At 43.9% G+C, this 17,071-nt stretch overlaps 2 protein-coding genes across 6 annotated transcripts in view; both read left to right on the top strand.

Moving 5' to 3' along the window:
- Positions 1-17,071, top strand: part of EVL (Enah/Vasp-like) — a 148,064-nt gene that overhangs the window by 127,769 nt on the left and 3,224 nt on the right. For 4 of the 5 annotated variants that reach the window (XM_071426484.1, XM_071426485.1, XM_071426482.1 and 1 more), the window contains exons 4-11: positions 1,153-1,216; positions 4,274-4,335; positions 8,371-8,600; positions 9,236-9,357; positions 12,350-12,410; positions 14,401-14,467; positions 15,763-15,829; positions 15,923-15,985. In XM_071426484.1, the coding sequence (XP_071282585.1) occupies positions 1,153-1,216; positions 4,274-4,335; positions 8,371-8,600; positions 9,236-9,357; positions 12,350-12,410; positions 14,401-14,467; positions 15,763-15,829; positions 15,923-15,985 (736 nt within the window). The remainder of the gene's footprint in view (positions 1-1,152; positions 1,217-4,273; positions 4,336-8,370; positions 8,601-9,235; positions 9,358-12,349; positions 12,411-14,400; positions 14,468-15,762; positions 15,830-15,922; positions 15,986-17,071) is intronic. The other variant, XM_071426486.1, reaches the window with a different exon arrangement.
- On the top strand, positions 4,343-8,362 carry LOC139589781 (ena/VASP-like protein). The gene has a single exon (XM_071426487.1). The coding sequence runs from the start codon at positions 5,367-5,369 to the stop codon at positions 6,447-6,449; it is 1,083 nt and encodes a 360-aa protein (XP_071282588.1). The 5' UTR covers positions 4,343-5,366; the 3' UTR covers positions 6,450-8,362.

Here is a 17,071-nt window from a genome sequence, read left to right as displayed (position 1 = left end):
TCAGTCAATGCTCTGGAATTTCTGACTACGATGCGTTTCTGCCATCTTTCCTGTTTTCACATTTTCTTAATTGGTTTTCAGATAGCATTCAGCCTGGCAGTAATACATAAAGAATACAGAGATAAATATGCTTAACAATTTGAGAGTGACATATTTAGGTTTGTAAGTATTTAATTCTGGTTTGCTCTTGTTGGATAACTTTAAAAAGTGAGAAGTTTTACATTTAAAAATTAAAAAATAAGGTAGTCATAATAATTTCTTGCACATAATTGACCTCCTTCCCAGTTTATCAGGAAAATTGCTGTTTGATTTAATAAAAGTCTTATCTGTTTAATCACAGTTGAACTCCACCTCCTCAAATGAATGGAACAATCTTTGTAATAGGTGCAGGGCCACTTATGTTACCAGCAGTTATTTTTATTTTCAGAATAATTGTTTCTTTCTGAAAATGGCATGTAGGGGCAATGTCCTTGATTAAATGTCTGAGAACAGAGATTAAATGATGAATCAGGAGAGGAGATGTGACTCAAATGGTCATATGCATAGTCAGCTTTTGTTGGTGGATGCCAGTGAAAGCTCAGCTTGCTGTGCATCCCCCAGAAACAGGAGACCACAGCATTGTAAAAAGAAAAGTCACCTTTGTAAAAGTCTTGTTTAATTTTGCATCTCTTTGCACCTTCCATCAGGCAGCTTTGATTCCAGCTCAGCATCAGAGATAGCACAATGTGTGCTCCCAGACTCAGTGAGGCAGTTGAATTTCTGTGCAAGCACAGAATAATATCTGAAGGATGGAGCTGAACCATGTCAAAGCTAAAAATGCATCCCAGTGCAGTGGGCTGTCCTTCTACAGGACAACTTTTGCAACACTGCAGGCCCTCACATCACCCAGGGATTAGTGTGTAATCTACAGAAACCATGGTGCCAAGTTTCTGGACAAATCTGCTCCCTGAATTCTCCCAGTGGAATTAAAACTGTACAGGAGTCAACGATTTGTCTAATATGAAAAAATAGAGCTAAAAATAATAAAAAGGCAAAGAGAAAACAATAATGCTTGAGGTTTATCTGTCATAGTCAGGTGGAGAAGCAATCTGAGTGGCACTGTTTTTTCAGTTGCTTTCTTTCTTAATAGCATCTTCTCATTTTTTTCTGTAGGTCCAGCTGCCCAGCGCCAGATCCAGAATGGTCCATCTCCAGATGAGATGGAGGCACAGAGAAGGTGAGTTAATCAGCTGTGGCACAGTTCTAGCTTGTAACTTGCATGAACATGCAGTCCTTGTTCACCAGTAAGCACTGCTCTTTTTGCTTGTACACATTTTAAGCTGGTTCTGAATGTTTTCTAATTATTGTTAATGATTCTGTAATGGCTGTTACAGGGTGAAGTGAGCCAATGTTCACACTCCAGATAAACTCTTTGCTGGGTAGGTGCTCAGGAGTCTTCCTGCCTCCAAAAACTATAGGGGAAGTGTAGGGAAACTGATTTCCTGCACCTCTATGAATAACTGTGAAAGACCTGAGATTTAGTAGGGATTTACCCATGACTGGTCAGCAGTGAGGATATTTCACCTGAGATTTACTTTGGGAGAGCAGAGATACCACAAAGGTCAGAGAGCCCCTGCTCACACAGGGCAGGAGATATTGCCTCTCCACTGCCTTCCTGAAAAACCTGATCCAGCTCTTCCTTTAACCAGTGGAAGTCACTCATTCTGTGTGTGTAATTCAGGCCTCCAGTCTGGATGTCTGTTCTGTACATTTAAAATGTGAGCAGCTTAACTGTTAGAATAAAAAAAAAATATTTCTTCTTTTTTGTTTAGAGAAGTAAAAGCCCTTTGGGTAAGCATTATTTGACTGCTGCAGGGCACATGGCCCTAGGAAAGCTCCTTTTGCTCCACTGGAGTGGAATAAGATGTGCCAGTAGATGCAGTTAGATATTACTGCATCTGCACTAGAGGACTTTCAGCTTTAATTATGCTGATGCATTCTTTAAGCATAGAGCAGGCCCAATTTTAAGCCTAGGGTTTTTTTAATAAGCAGGAAGGAAATTAAGTTATGGTTTCTACCCTGCAAATTTGTCTGTTTAAAAGCTTTTTTTAGAGATGTTTACACAAATTTTTAAAGAATATTCTTTTTAAGTCAGAGTGTAATTTGTCCTCTCTTGTACTTTTCTCCTTGCATACTCCTTAAGTAACCTTGTGCCAATCCCAGGCTTTATTTAGTTCAACTAGAATAAATTTGACTTCCTAAGACTTTAAGAACTTCTCCTTTTAGCATGTGTGGGAGGGTGCATTTGGCACATGTAAACTGCTTCTGGCCAAGGGCAGAAAGGGCTGGTATGAGCCCCAGTGACTCCAAGTGGCAGTGGCTAACCCCTGCTTTGGATTTTTGCACCCTGAACCTCAATCTGTTCTGCAGCAGCTCTGATGATTTGGGGGTGTTTTACCCATATTTCTTTCTTATTCTGTCAGACTGGAATTTCCCAGGTTGGTTCTCTAGATAAACCTAGAATTTCCTCCAGGTTTAATCAGGAAAATGTGTGTATCAAGTTGTTCTTCATCATCAAATTTTGCTAATAAATGCCAAGCTAAGGTAGAGGACAGTATGCTCAGGAAATTCTTAGACATGTGTTAACAATCCATAACAATCAAGAAAGAGTCAGGACATGTATTGAAGCAAAGATTTATATTTATTTGGTTTAAAGTGTAATAGCTTAAATGACACCAGTTGAATCAACCAACTAAGACTTTCTCAAAAGTCATTCACCTTTGCACATATGATAATTTTCTCAGAAACCTGCAATATTCTAGAAATTGCATGGATTGCATGTTCTGAACATAAAACCACTTTAGGATTGATCCCCCCATAGCAAAATAATGTATTTTCCCTTACCATATATTGAACTAGATATGAAACACAGAAAATTTGTTTTGCAAGTTAAAAGAGTCTTTATTTTCCACATTGGACTATTTTTTACTTTAAAACCTTCTACTGGTATATAAATAAGACAGAATTGCTCAGCATTGCAGACTCTGGAAAGTACAAGTAAAGATGTAACAGGGAGGTGTCTTAAAATACTGTGCAAGGAGTCAAAATAGAAATGCTGCTTAGAGTTGAGCTTGCTTTACTGTACAAAGTAAATCAAGCTGAGAAAAGAGAAAACTGCTCAGTGAAGACTGGTCTAAAGATAAATGAAATTAATTAGGGCAAATTCAACCTAGAAACTGTGGAGGAAAATAGTAATAAACTTTATTATTACCAAGTGCTTCAGCAAGGTAAATTCAGAGTTGTGTTTTAATACTGTCAGGGTTTTTAGGAGGAGCCAAGTGAGGGTGGGTTTGTGGCAGGGGTCAGGGACATCCCTTCCTGCAGGAGCGGTCCAGGGTGCAAGAGCAGACTCTGCTGCTGGGCCCTTGGAACTGCACATCCCTGCAGAGCTGGCCCAGCCTCTCCCTGCCGGGGAGGCTCCACACCAGAGCTGGCAGCTCCTGGGGCAAGGAGCAGGGAGAGCAGCAGTGCCGGGCCGTGATGGGGTTTGCAGAGGGAGCAGAGCGGTGCTGGGGCTGCCAGCTGGACCGGCAGTGCCAAAATGGGCCTGCATGTGCACCTGGACAGCAGAGGCTTCCTGCAGTCAGCACCAGAACACAGATGAAGCTTTGCTATATTTCCATTCTAATATGCTAAAGTTCTACAAGTGCTTTGGGCTCCTGATCCATCAAAGATTCTGGACTGTGTCATTTTGAGTATTTCCTTCTCTGTCCAGACAGCTTTTGAATATCTTCTCTGGAGATACTCAAAAGCTGTGTGGACAGAATCCTGGGGATTGTGTCCTCCAGGGGATCCTTCTTGAGCAGGGAGGTTCGACCAGATGGCCTCCAGTCCTCCCTTCCAACCTTATCCAATGTGTGATTCTGTGATTTTATGTGGGATGCCCCTTACTCTTTCCTTGCAATGCTCACACACTTCAGGTTAACAGCATGCATGTTTGCTGTGCTCTCCTGGGCATTGGGCACTGCCTATTCCTTGTGCAGAGCGCTGAGGAGTTATTTTAAATGGATCAACCAGCCCCTGCAGTGTCCAGTGTGTGCAGGGCCATGTCCTGGTTAGGTTTCCCAAAGTGTGAACTGGCACTGCTGTGGCCAGGGTGAGTGAAATCAGACCCAGCTCCATCTCATAGGATCAGCTCTCTCCCCAGACACACAGTGCTTCTCAGGGTATGAAGCTTTCTCTCAAAATGATAAGGAATATCTAATGACCAAGGGTTTTTTCATTGCTGTTTTAGACAAGTGATGGAGCAACAGCAACAGCGCCAGGAATCCCTGGAAAGAAGAACCTCTACCACAGGCACGTATCAAATCAAGCAGATACAGTCTGCTCTCCCTGACTGTCTCCTCTTGCTGCTCTTGGGGTTGGTGGGGTGCTGTACAAAAGCTAGATTGCTGAAAGTGGTTATGGTTACAGTTATATTTTAAAGATTAGATTTCCAGCTAGAGACATACATGCATTTGGGCACGGTTGTGTTGTTTTGCAGGGGCTCAGGTCTGAGGCATGCTGGTGGAGCTGGGCAGGTTTTGCACTTGGCAAAACTTGTACAGCTGAGGGGCATTTTAGGTGTACCAAGGGGGCCTGGCCATGCTTCTTCCACACCCTGGGGAGAGCATGAAGCACAGCCAGCCCAAGAGTGACTCCAGGGGATGTCAGCACAAAGGGATTGATGCGCTGGATGTGCTCCAGCACTCCCCATTGCTCTGCAGCACAAAACAAACTACAGAGGAAGATACAGCTCTAGATGCTCTTCACTGGGGATTTTGTGATCATGAAGTCTTCTGTGAACTTAATGGAAAAAATATATATATTTAATGAGCTTTAAAAATCTTCTATAGCATATTAAGTTGCACTAAACTGAGAGAAGAGATGGCAGGAATAGTTTATAGCTACAAAGTATGGCTTTGCCTTTTGAAAAGGAGGCAGAGCAAGCAAGCCAAGATGGCCATCTTGTGTTTGGGCTTTGGATTTGGGCAAGTTTTTTCAGTTAATCTGGCCACATAAGGGAAGTGTTTTTTCTCAGCTGTTAAACCATTTCTAGCAACCAGCTCAGACACACACATGTGCCTTTGATGACAGAAAGAGTTGGACTCTTGTTTCAGCAGAGGTTAGTGTGCTGTTCTGTAGGGAACTTAGGCAAAATCCTGCCTTGGCATCCACAAGGAATGGGACATGGCTCCTAGGGGCTGCTGGCTGCTTCCTCTCTGCCTGCAGGGTGGCCACCTCTGTGTTCAGCCTGTCCCTTGCACCTGTCCCTGGTGCAAAGGTGATGCTCGTGATCCTGACTCAGATCCACGTGGGGTTTGGAGGAGCCTCGCTGTCACCAGAGCATGCAGCCCATCCCGTGCTGCCAGGGTTCTGCTCTGCACACCCCTCCAGTTCTGCTGAGGGCTGGAAATCCCCAAGCTGGTGCCTGCACCATCTCCTCTTGGCTTTGTTTGAGTTTCTGTTTGCGTTTACTTCACGGTTCCTTTTCCTCCGTTCCACTTGTTTCGTTCCTTCCTGTGTACCCACCTTATTCTTTTGTCTCTTCTGTTCTTTTAGTTTCCACCCTTCAACCAAGCATATGCTCTCCCCCCTCTCATCCCCAGTCTCCTCCTCCTGCCTCTAGTCACTGCGGTACTCCTGCCTCTGGTGTTGTGCTGCCCCCGCTACCTCCAGCCAGCGCTGTCTCTTCAGCACCCGCCGTCCCCGAGCCCGTTGCTCAGTCCCCTTTCCTGGCCCAGCCGAGAGCCAGAGAGCCCCCGCAGTTCCTGCACAGGCACTCGGCCTCTGAGCTGCCAGCAGCCCCGGGCTCCTCCCCTCCACCCTGCCCAAATGGCAGGACTGTCATGCCAGGCATCAGGAGAACCTCGCTGTCTCCACCACCTCTCCATCCTCCCCCCTTTCCCTCTCACCAGCCTCTCAGGGGCTCTTCTCTTTCCTGCTCTCCTCAGTCTTCTTCTCCCTCTGTCACAACTGCACCATCTCTGCAGAGGGGTGATGTCCTGCAGCCACGTGGTCCCACCATCCTGCCCGTGATTCCTGTCCCACCTGACAGGGTCAAGGCACCCGCAGATAAAGCAGGGTGGGAGACCTCAGCAAATGCCCCCCTGAACGGCCATCCTGAGGAACAAATTGCTTTAGGCCCCCCTGGAAGCCAGGTGAAAAGTGTGGATGGGTCCTTCTTTCCACACCTAGGAGCTGCACCCTGCTCCCCGCTGCCCACCATCGCCAGCCCCCCCAGCTCCTGTGGCCAGGCTCCCTCCCCATCCTGCCATTTGCCATCTTGTCCTGCCCAGCAGTGGTGCCAGCCCATGTCACACTGTCTTCCATTGCCTCCCCCTCACGCTGCTGTGTCTGAGGTGGCTTTGCCCAGGAGGACCCCTCCTTACATGACATCATCAGCCATTGCCCACTTGAGTAAGTACTGATTTTGAATGAGTTGTGACCTGTGTAAAGCCTCAGCTGTCACCTGTTCAAAAAGCCTGGTTGGTGCTGCCCCTGACCAGTAGAACGAGGGCTGAGAGACCCAAAGCTGCTGGTGCTGTGTGTGATTTCTGAAACTGGGGTGGAAAAATATCAAAATCACTCCAGACTGGTCCTGGGACCAGGCAAAAAGAATTACAGAACCAGGACCATGTAGCTGGGTTGTTCCAATGCATATTCCTACTATATTATCCCAGACCAAGATTTTTGTCATTCAGCAAAGTCAAATTGTTTTAAAGGGCTTCATATAGAACCTATTTTCAGCTGGTCCAAACATAGTAGGTGGGCTCTTCTGAAGTTGGAGGCCAGGTCTGTGGTAGGTTTCTTGTCTGTGTAGGATATTGGTAAAGGTTGTGATTTTTACTCTTTTTGTTAAGTGGTATTTCTGTTACAAGTGAAACACAGAACATGGATTTTGTTTAAGATACCCAGAATTCCCTGTGGTTGTGCAATTTATTTAATTCAAGAAACTCTGTTCCTGGTATTCACTGCATGTATAGTTGTGGGCTTGTCACTGTAACTATTCCAGCAAACCTTTCTCATTGAAGGCAGATCAAGGGCTGGGCTTTGTGTCTGTCCACTTTGTATATGGTCTTGATTTCTCATGCCTATCTAAAATGAAGCCTGTGGAGTGAGAACAATTTGCAAGCAATGCCTATTTGCAATTCAGAGCATATGTTTTGTGACTTGGATCTATTCAGATTTATAACCACATATAATGCTGAAGTAGTGTGCCTGTAAAAGGAAGAAAACTAAGACATTTCCTTTTACTTTCTGCTAAAAGTATTACTGTAACCACTGGAGGCTCAGTCCTTCAGCTGATGCAAGTCCTTGAAATCCACTTAGTTCAATACAGTTATTTTAAACTCACATCACTCCATTATTTTGACTCAGTTCAATTTTTGCCTGAGGCTGCCCTCTAATTAGGTGGGTGTAGTTTTGCAATTACAATTAAATGTACCCACAATGAATTACTAACTGTTATGTTCATGAACGAAAGAGGGCTTGAAATGTTTAAAGTATTTCTAACAGCAGCTATGGTTCATTTCAAGAATGGAATTGGGAGTGTGAAATAATGGCAGAAGTAACCACAGAAATCAGGCAATATTATAAGAAAATCTAGATAAGAAGAAAAACAAGCTGTTAATGTTAAATATGGTTTCCAAATATTTCTCAGTCAAAAGCCACCTGTCTTTCAAAGTAACACTGAACAACTGAAGCTGTGAATACATACCAAGAGCAGCCTGTTCTGGCAGTGTGCATGGAGAAATACCCTTGGGGAGGTGTATTCTTTCAGCTGACCTGTTACAGACAGGTGGAACACTGCAATGGAGTTACCACCATCATCCCATCTAACGGGCTGCTGCTGAGAGGAGCTTTGCAGAAGCTCAGGGTACTTGGAGCTTGAGTCTGCCCTGGTTATTCTGCAAAACTGGCTGAGGCCACACACCTTCTGCATGACAGAAAGGAGGATGTGTCACTGTAGCCCACAATTCTCCTGAAAAGCTGATGTCAACCAAAGTCCATGGAGTTTATTATCTCCATATAGAAAGCTGTGGGAGAAGAACAATGTGCTACTTACAAACTGGGAAGCGTTGTCTGTGTTCTGATTCTGACACAGAATGAAACACTAGCCCAGCCAGGGAGGAGAGGAGGGAGAAGACTGCCAGTGACGGGGTCTCTCAGGAGGACACAGCTGTAGCTGGCTGACCATTGATACAAGCACCTCTTCACATGGATGGTGCTCCTTTGCACCAGCCCCTTGTCCTGGAGTCAGGCCGTGGTGCTGGGAGTGGGAACGTGACCTTGTCTGTGGGGCTGGAGGACATCGTGCTTCACATCTAATTTCTGTTCTCTGCATTTCAGGCCCAGCACTTCCTCCTGGCCACCCCAGTGGTGCTGCTGTGATCCCTGCTTCATCTGGGGGGCCCCCACCTCCGCCACCCCCCCCAGTCCCTCCACCACCCATGGGAGCTGCACCCCCCCCTCCGCCCCCACTGCCGGCAGGCGCGGGCCAGGGGGCTGGCGCTGAAGATGGGTCAGTGTCAGGGCTCGCAGCAGCTCTGGCTGGTGCCAAACTAAGGAGAGTTCAGCGGGTAAGGAGGTGCCACTGGGACTCCCCAACGGGCTCTTCTCTGCTGCAGGACAGCCTGGCACAGCTTGGTGCAATGGTCTGCAAACCCTGAGTGAAACATGGTGAACCATGCTTCAGCCGCCCGTTGGGTGAACCTTTAAATGGGATTTTGCAGTGCAAATGAAGCTGAGCAGGAAATGTTGGGTAGAGTTTAGTCTCTTCAGAACATATGAGTTAGCTAATGGCTGTGACTGCTCACATTGCCAGGGTTTCACTACTTCCACATAATCCACCATTGTAATATGCATTAGTGTTTTCACTTAAGTGGTTAAAACTACACTATACTTACAGAAAAAAACAGTGTAGGCTCTTGAGGTCTGGTCAGTAGCTGTCCACTTAGGTAAGGGTTGCTTAACCATGCATAAAAAAAATTATGAACAAGCAGCACTGTGGGTTTTTTAATAATTTGCATCACCCAGATCTGCCTTGGTTTCAGTAATATTCCTGTGGGTCTTCTTCCCAAGGCAGAACACATCCTATCTCTGGTTTTGGGCTGTGATTGTGATTGCTGTTTCTAACACTTGGGAAAACTAATCATTAAGGGCGTGGTTGTAAAGCAAACCTTTCATTAATTCCAGTCTTGATTTCTCTCTTAAGCCAGAAGATGGTTCAGGAGGGTCCAGCCCCAGTGGGGTCTCTAAGAGCGATGCCAATCGAACAAGTAGCGGAGGAGGTGGAGGAGGACTAATGGAAGAAATGAATAAATTACTGGCAAAAAGGTTTGTACTTCCACCTCTAGTAAGCCCCATGAGATCTGAAGCAAATTGTGGAACAAGGCACTGTCATTTTTGTGGTTAGCAGTGGGTGTTTCCTTGCAATTTGACAGGTCCTGCAGATGTTGGTCACCAGTGTTGCCCAACTTCTAATGCGAAAGGTGTTGCATTGGAAAAATAGGCTGCCTTTTCCTAGTGTAAGATGCTATATTTTTAGATCTAAGTTTTTAAACTTGCAAGTAGTAAAAGAAAAGGATTAATAAAATAATGAAGGGTAGGTGCAGTTGTAGGGTGCACAGAGATGGAGTTTTTAAATAATGTTGTCTTAGTATAAAGACAGTTCTCCGCTCAAAAGGTATGATTTCAACTTTCCTCCATGTCCTGTTCATTTCAGAGGAAATTCTGAACATGGGCTGTGGATTCTTTGAAAATCCTTGTGAAACCCTTTGAAAAGTAGTAAATAAGTACACAACACTCTAAGAAGTTCCCAGCAGTATAAAATAGCAAACAGATAATTTTCTTTCTTTTCAGAATTAAAATAGCTTGACAGCTCTTAATAGATTTTAGGGATTCTTGGCCTGCTCTGTATCAAGAATGACCTTCCCTAACTGGAAGTTGTCTACAGGCAAAGTAAGGTTTGGTGATGCTGGGGTAACTAGCTCTGTTCAAGCAAGCAAGCTGAATGGGCATCTTATGTGTTTGGATATAGAAATTCAGCAGACTTGTGTGGTTCTGGTCTAAAGTATACTCCAGTAAAGCTTTTGGCAGTAGGATCTTGTGTCTTCAGGTATTTAGAGTGGAATTCCCCTGGTATCTTGACAAAAGCACTTGCACTGCCATAAGCATTGTGCTACCTCTACTCTGAAAATAACTGAGCCCCAAATCCTTTCCCAGGGAGCTGATAGCAACAGAGTTATCCCCTAAATTTTGCTTCACAAAGCCAGGGAGGTACCTGGAAATACACAAGTGCCATTCAAGGGTGCTGTCTGGGCACACGCTGTTAAGCTGATACTGCGAGGATTTCCTTTAGCTGCAAATTCCTTTTTATATGTGATGACATAGGGAAGGGAAGAACCTAGCACTGTGTTTCAGATTGCCTACTATTACCAGAAGGTAAAAAAAAAATATTAGTTTGGTTTTAAATTGAGCATGTTCAGTACAGAAATCAGAGTTATGAGCATGGGATCTCAGGGGCCCTTTTCTGAGCAGTAAACCCCATGCTCAGAAACAGGGAATATGTCTAATGCTTGGTAAGTAATGGAGGAAAACATTTCTGAGAGCTCAGATGCTATAAAATACCACTCTTTAGATTCAGTGGACCCCATGAGAGCAGCCCTTTGCTTCAGGACTAAAGTGCAAACAGAATAATGAACCCGCAGACCACTGTCACTCCCAGCCCAGTTAAGTTTGTTGCAGGACATAAATCTAACACTGGTCTCTCACCCTGGAAAATATTTCCCTCACTAAGATTTATAATAATTACAATTTCTTTTTGTTAGAAAAATCAAGTAAATATTAGAGAAAGACCAAAAAAATATTACTGGTTTAGTAAAATTATTAATGCAGTGAAATATCTGGAAATAATTCCCACAGAGCACTGTGTCCTACAGACACATACTGCTCAGTTTTTTCAGTTTTTTGTCACATTTTCATCAAATCCTCCAAGTTGTGTATCCAGTGAGGCTTTTCTCAGAAGCCTTTCTTAGTGCTTCCTGAGATTTTTTTTCCTGAGTTGAATTTTGTTCACTTCAAAACCAAGACTAAATGAAAAACCTGTCAGATTGGTGTTTAAAATCATCTGCTAAGGGAAGTGTTCACAGGTGGATAAGGGTAAAGTTCAGCACAACTAAAGTCCATGTGGAGACTTGAGCTGCAGTTCCCCTAATGGTCTAAAATGGGAAATTGGATTTCTAGAGCCTCAGCACCTGGCCCACTGGAGTAATGTTTAGAACCTAAATAGGGCTTAAAAATCAAGAATTTGGTCTTCTTTTCATCATCCAGTTTGGCTAATGCCTAAGAAGTTTTTTCAAAAACATGTATTTTTTAATGTATTTTTCAAAAATAAACAACCAACATCTTTGTTTACTGTCATGTCCAGTTTCCCAGTGGATGAATTGCAGCTCTTTGCCACTTACTCCTCAGAGAGTTTTGGCCCTCCTTGGGAAGCAGAAATGAGTGTGGTTCTCAGGTCCTCACTCAGCTTCTGCAGGCAGCACCAACACTGCAGGTCCTGGGACTACAGGGCTCAGGAGCTCTGCTGCCTTTGAAGTGCTTTTGAGACAAAAATAATCTGCTGTTGTTCACCAAAGGCCCTTGAAAACCAGGTGGATGGGCTGGTTTCCTGATTCCTAGTCTCCAGCCAGAGCTTTCCCACCCTGGAGGGAAGAAGGGGTCTCTTGGCTGAGCAGAAATGGTGCCCAGTCTCTCCCAGTGAGGGTGAACCTGGCTTGAAGGGCTTTTTGGACAGTTTTCCCATCATGTGGGAGCACTGCTAGAGCCCTTTCTCTGTGAGGATCAGGGATGTGGGATATAGGACAGGTGACAAAGTGACACTGGAGCTGGCTGCCAGCAGTGTCATCACTGCCATGCCCACCTGAGCCTCCTGCTGTGGGCAGGGTTGGTCCTCAGAAGCCCCTGAAAAGGGGTGAGGTGTTCCTCCTCTGTAGGACTTCCTGAATCCTTGAGAGAAGCCATCCTTTTCTCACCCAGTTTCATACCCAGCTTTGCTTCCTCCCTCTGTTTCATCACGTTTCCTTATGCTCCACACCCTCTGTTAAACACCACCTCATAATTTTGCCCCTCTCCCTGAGTTGTATCACTGGGATCTGAATTCTTCATCTCCACTCCAGCCCTACCCAACCAAACACTTCCAGCCATTGTTATGTTCCCTGGGATGAGCTAAAGAAATGGTAACTCCCACCAAAGCCTGAATCTTGTCTTCCCCTGAGGGTTGTTTTTAGAGGGTTGACTGTGTCCTATCTCCTGTTCCTTTGCAAAGGAGGAAAGCAGCGTCACAGTCAGACAAGCCAGCTGACAAGAAGGAAGAGGAAAGCCAAAATGTAAGTGAAACACTCCTCCCTGCTGTGCTCTTGCAGATTCCTTGTAAGCCAAAGCCCTGTGCTCATTCACTGTCTGGCAGGCAATAACTGCAGTGCTGAACCAGGGATAGATGTGCCCATTCAATCCAAAGCCAAATGTAACTGCTCCCACCTTTCCTGGGAGCAGCACCCTATAAACAAGAACAGCATATGAACATGAAAGCATATGAATATGCTTTATTCATAGGGAGGCATTGTCTAAACCAGGTTAATGAGCTCTATTTCATGGTCTAATCCCAGTGTTGTAGGGAGCAGGATGCTATTGCCCTGTAAGAAGGTGCATTGGACCTTTGGGCAAGTTAACTTGAGATAAAGTTCATGTTGCTTACTTGATATTTGAGGCTTGAGCTAAGCTGAAGTAGACCATCAGCCCTGCAATGTAAATTTGGATTGCCAGCCTCCATGCAAAGCAAGAATCAGCTCACTTCAGACTTCAGAGTGCACAGAGAACGTGCCTGGTGGAAGAAGGGGAAATGGTGTATTAACCATTAGATCATGGCCAAAATATGTGACCCTGATGGCTGCACTAAACTGACATAGAATTTGGACAACTTTGGGGAACTTTGATTAATTTCTCTTCCACAAAAGCAATTATACAAGTGGTTTTATTTGACTCAGTCTGTAGACTGAACTTGATGCAACAACTTTGAGTCCAACATGCAGATGAAAACACTTTTCTACCTGTTGAATGGTAAAGTGTGGAAGATCTTCTCTGTTTTAGGAGAGGGCAGGATTTGCACTGTGTCCTTTCCAATGTGATGCTTTCCCAGGCTGCTGCTCATTCAGCATTGCTGTTGCTAGCCAGTACCCTTGTGAAGCCTTTCTGCCACAGCTGCAAGGTCATAGAGCATTCAGTGTGCCTCGTATCGCCTGTGTAGCGATGTTCTCTCCAAAGACAAAGCTGTTCAGTAGGAAGTCCATTAAAAAAACAATCTAGGTCTTGCCCCAAGCAAAAAGGTTTGTAGGAAGAGCAGGAATAAGCACTTTTCACTGTTTAGGGAGAGAAGCAGCTGTTTTCTGCATGTTGTCCAAGACATGCTTCAAGCGTGGAATTTGCCTGGTGAACCCCTATGCAACCATTGCCCTTAATCTTGCCCCAAAGCTGGTTATGAACCATGCACTTGGAGATGAAAGGCACCATTTAGCTTCTAACTTGCCAGCCTCTGCTTTCTGTCCATTATTCTCTCTTGCTGAAAGTCTACATTAGTTTATATCCCCAATCAAACTTTCCAATAGCACCAATCTCTTTAGAAAAGTGATTTAGAAAGCACCTGTTTAATTTGTGTCTTGAGTACATTTCATGTTCTTTCAGACTAGGTGCAATTCCATTTTACAATGCAGAGCTCATGCTTTACCTGAGTATGTTTTGAGGGTTGCTAGATAATATTGTCATACCAAATATATGGATGAATGGTTTATGATCTGTCACACATAAATCCAAGATAAAAGAGTCCATATCTCTGATGAAGTGTTTAGTCTTCTACTTCCAAGGAGTACTGATTGATTTAGTTACATTCTGTTAGTACCTGATTTCCTCTCTCTGGTACTGCTGACTGTCTTGGGGTGAAAGACTGGGATGTGGCAACAGTTCCTTTAGGTGGCTCAGTTTCCACATCTCAGAGAGTTTCTAAATTTGGGAAGTGGATGATTTGTATTTAGGGAACAGCACTTTAGAGTGGTTTCACCTGATTTGGGATATAGAGATAAGAGTGGTTGAGTGTAATCACGAAAAGGTGTCCACATTAACTAAAATAAGAAAGGATGTATTTTTCCACCCAGTGTGAGAAAGTTAAAGTTTAAATGGCCTTGAGCCCATACCTTGGCACCAGTGCCTGTTGGACAGGGAGGAAACTTGCTTTTGTACCACATGTGCTGCAGCTGCCTCCAGAGTAGAAGAGGACTCTGCACTTCTTCCCTAAAACTCAGTAATGCCCTGTTTTTCTCTTTGTAGGATGATGCTAGCACCTCTCCTTCAACCAGTACACGAGGCTCTGCCCAGCAGCAGCAAAATTCATCAGGTATTAATTAAGTTGAACTACTGGCATTGTAGTTGTCTTCTTAATCTAGTCTTCTCCACCACCTCTCGACTCTGGATTCATTGTCCTACTTCTGAGTGCAGAAACTAACAGTAACTAACAGAAAAATTACCAAACACCTGTGGTTTTAAAAACTATATTCAGCAAGAAATTATGACTTCTATATGCTTCATAGTCAAGAAAATTGCAAGACAATTTAGTTAGACATGTAGCTGAGGATCTGTGTCTTCAACATTACATACCTAAATCTTTTAAGAGAAAAAAGCTGTATTATTTTACTTTTTGTAGTGTAAATGTCCTGATCTATACAGTTGGGGTTTGGATGTCAAACTGCTATTTAGTTTGTTGCAATAAGTCTGATCCTGAGAGTTCCCAAATTAAATTGTTTTTCCTAAAATTAGTTGAAATAATTGTATCTGAGTAGATGAGCTGCAAACACGCACATTCATCCCCTCATCAGTCTTGGCTTTCACATGTACTGAGAGAATCTCTCCCAAGGGAATGACTATTTAGCCATTCCAGCTTCCTTTTGGAACAGAGCCATGACTTGTGTGCTTTGCAGGGAAGGGGAGGAAGCCAGGAGAAAGGTGTATGTAAATGAGATCTAGAGATTTCCTGGGAGTGCCTGTAATTCTTTTAAAAGGCTTTTCAGGATCTCACAGAGAAGCAAATCCTTGTATATAAAGTTGTCAAATCTCTGCAACAGTTCATTTTAGGAGACTGGGATGATATGAAGTGCTTTCAGCAACAAGTGTTATGTAGTACAGCTTTTTGGGAATGTTCTTTGTGTTAGAAGTGCACATAACATTAAATAAATTCTCCATTATTCTAATAATGGAGATTTGCATAGTGGGCTCTTGCTGCCCTTTTTTTACATACACCCCCATTTTCTGCCAACTATGCAGACAGAAAACCTAAGACTTCTTAATATAAAATATAAATAAATATTGTACTGAATAAAGTAAGCCTTGCAGCAATTAGCCTGTATTTCCTAATAGAAATTATTTATTCTTTTCCTCCTGCAGTTCCAGTTCCATTTCTTTTTAGTGTTGTTTAACTATGTAGTCCCTAATTAAAGGGATCACTAAGCAGATTTTTGCTAATGCTTACCCAATAATGTAGGCAAATGCACTCATTCAGCAATCTCATTTTCCTGGTTCTTCTCCTAAGTCCCTCATCCTCACTGCAAGAAAGCAACTGTATAAGACAATCCACTTCAGGATATTTTTATTTTTAGAGCAAAAACAATAAACTAACTTTTCATGCTTGCTTTTCAGACTCTGGGAAGAAGCCATGGGAAAGGAGCAATTCTGTTGAGAAGCCTGTATCTTCATTACTTTCTAGGTGAGCTGCGTGGGGTGTCCCAGGTGGGATGATGCTCACGCTGTCCCCGTGGCACGCGCACAACTCATGTCTCGTTTCATTCCATTGCTGTAGAAATCCATCAGTGGTGAAGAGCTGTGAAGCTAAGAGCCCCACACAATCCCACGTGTCTTCTAGGTACTGGCTAACTGCCTGGCTTCTTAACTGTCTTGGCTTGTCCTTTGGCTCATCCCATCATTCAGCACTAGTGTTCGTCTTCTGCCGCGTCTTTTTGCTCATTCTCTCGCAATCTGCTTTGTCTGTTGCTGCACCAAGTGTGAAGGTGTCATGTCAGAGCTTTGTTCCATGAAAGCAGCCCCCTGCTCACTTGGGCATTATAGATGTTAATCATGCTGGAACCAGCAATTAAACCATCCATGTGTGTGTGTGAGTCAGAGACATGGGTCTGGCAGTGCTGTGCCGTGTGGAAATCACATTTTGGATGATCTCTCTACAGCAGGTTCATGGTGACCCTGCCAATAGGTGAAGCTTTCATTGCTCAACCTCTGCAGAAATTAAAAAGCAAAAGCAGAAATGATCTGAAGAGCTTGCAACTGGGATAAGGGAAGTTATTCTTCTACCCATGCAACCTCAGTGGGTGCATAAGTGAAACTTGGTAATAAAATCAAGCTGTAAAAAGGCCCCACCACAGACAGATCTTTCAGACACATGGGGTACAGAAACCAGCAGGTGTCAAAAGCCAAGAAACCTAATAGTTTGAGTAGCCAAGCTTCAGGATCAGCACCACTGTTTTTAATCACAGAGATTGAGATAAAGTTTGATGTTGGACAGCTGGAGAGGCTTGCTTCTCGTGCTGGTCCAGGAGCACCCAGTGTTACTGAACACTGAGATGGATGGATGAGTAAGGAGGTAGAACACAGGCTTACAAATGCTTAGTATTTACTGCAAAGAGAGAGATGTCACTTATTTTACATTGTTAGGTATATGACAGTGCTGATAGTCTAGAGAGAGGTAAGTTGCCAATGGCAACTATCTGCTCGTACTTGCTGCTTTGTTTAAAATGCTGTAACATGTTCTGCCCAAACATTCAGAGGCATGCATCAGTGTTACTACAGCAAAATATAGTTTTGCCAGCTCTCCTAAAACCAGTGAAACATGTTGGTTCTAGGAAAGACATGAGCTTCAAATAGATAGAAAAAGACCATTCTTCCTCTTTGGAAATGGGAATGAAACATGGGCTATTTAAAGCAGCCATCACATTTC

Source organism: Agelaius tricolor, unplaced genomic scaffold (genome assembly GCF_023055355.1).
Source record: "Agelaius tricolor isolate 1412-34295 unplaced genomic scaffold, bAgeTri1.0.p SCAF_5, whole genome shotgun sequence".
NCBI classification, from domain to species: domain Eukaryota; kingdom Metazoa; phylum Chordata; class Aves; order Passeriformes; family Icteridae; genus Agelaius; species Agelaius tricolor.
Note: the sequence above shows the minus strand (reverse complement) of the source record. Positions and strands in the feature narration are given on the sequence as shown.

What these genes read in the sequence shown, in the direction of transcription:
- LOC139589781 (XM_071426487.1), top strand. Translation starts at nt 5,367, where the DNA reads ATGCAGCCCATCCCGTGCTGCCAGGGTTCTGCTCTGCACACCCCTCCA.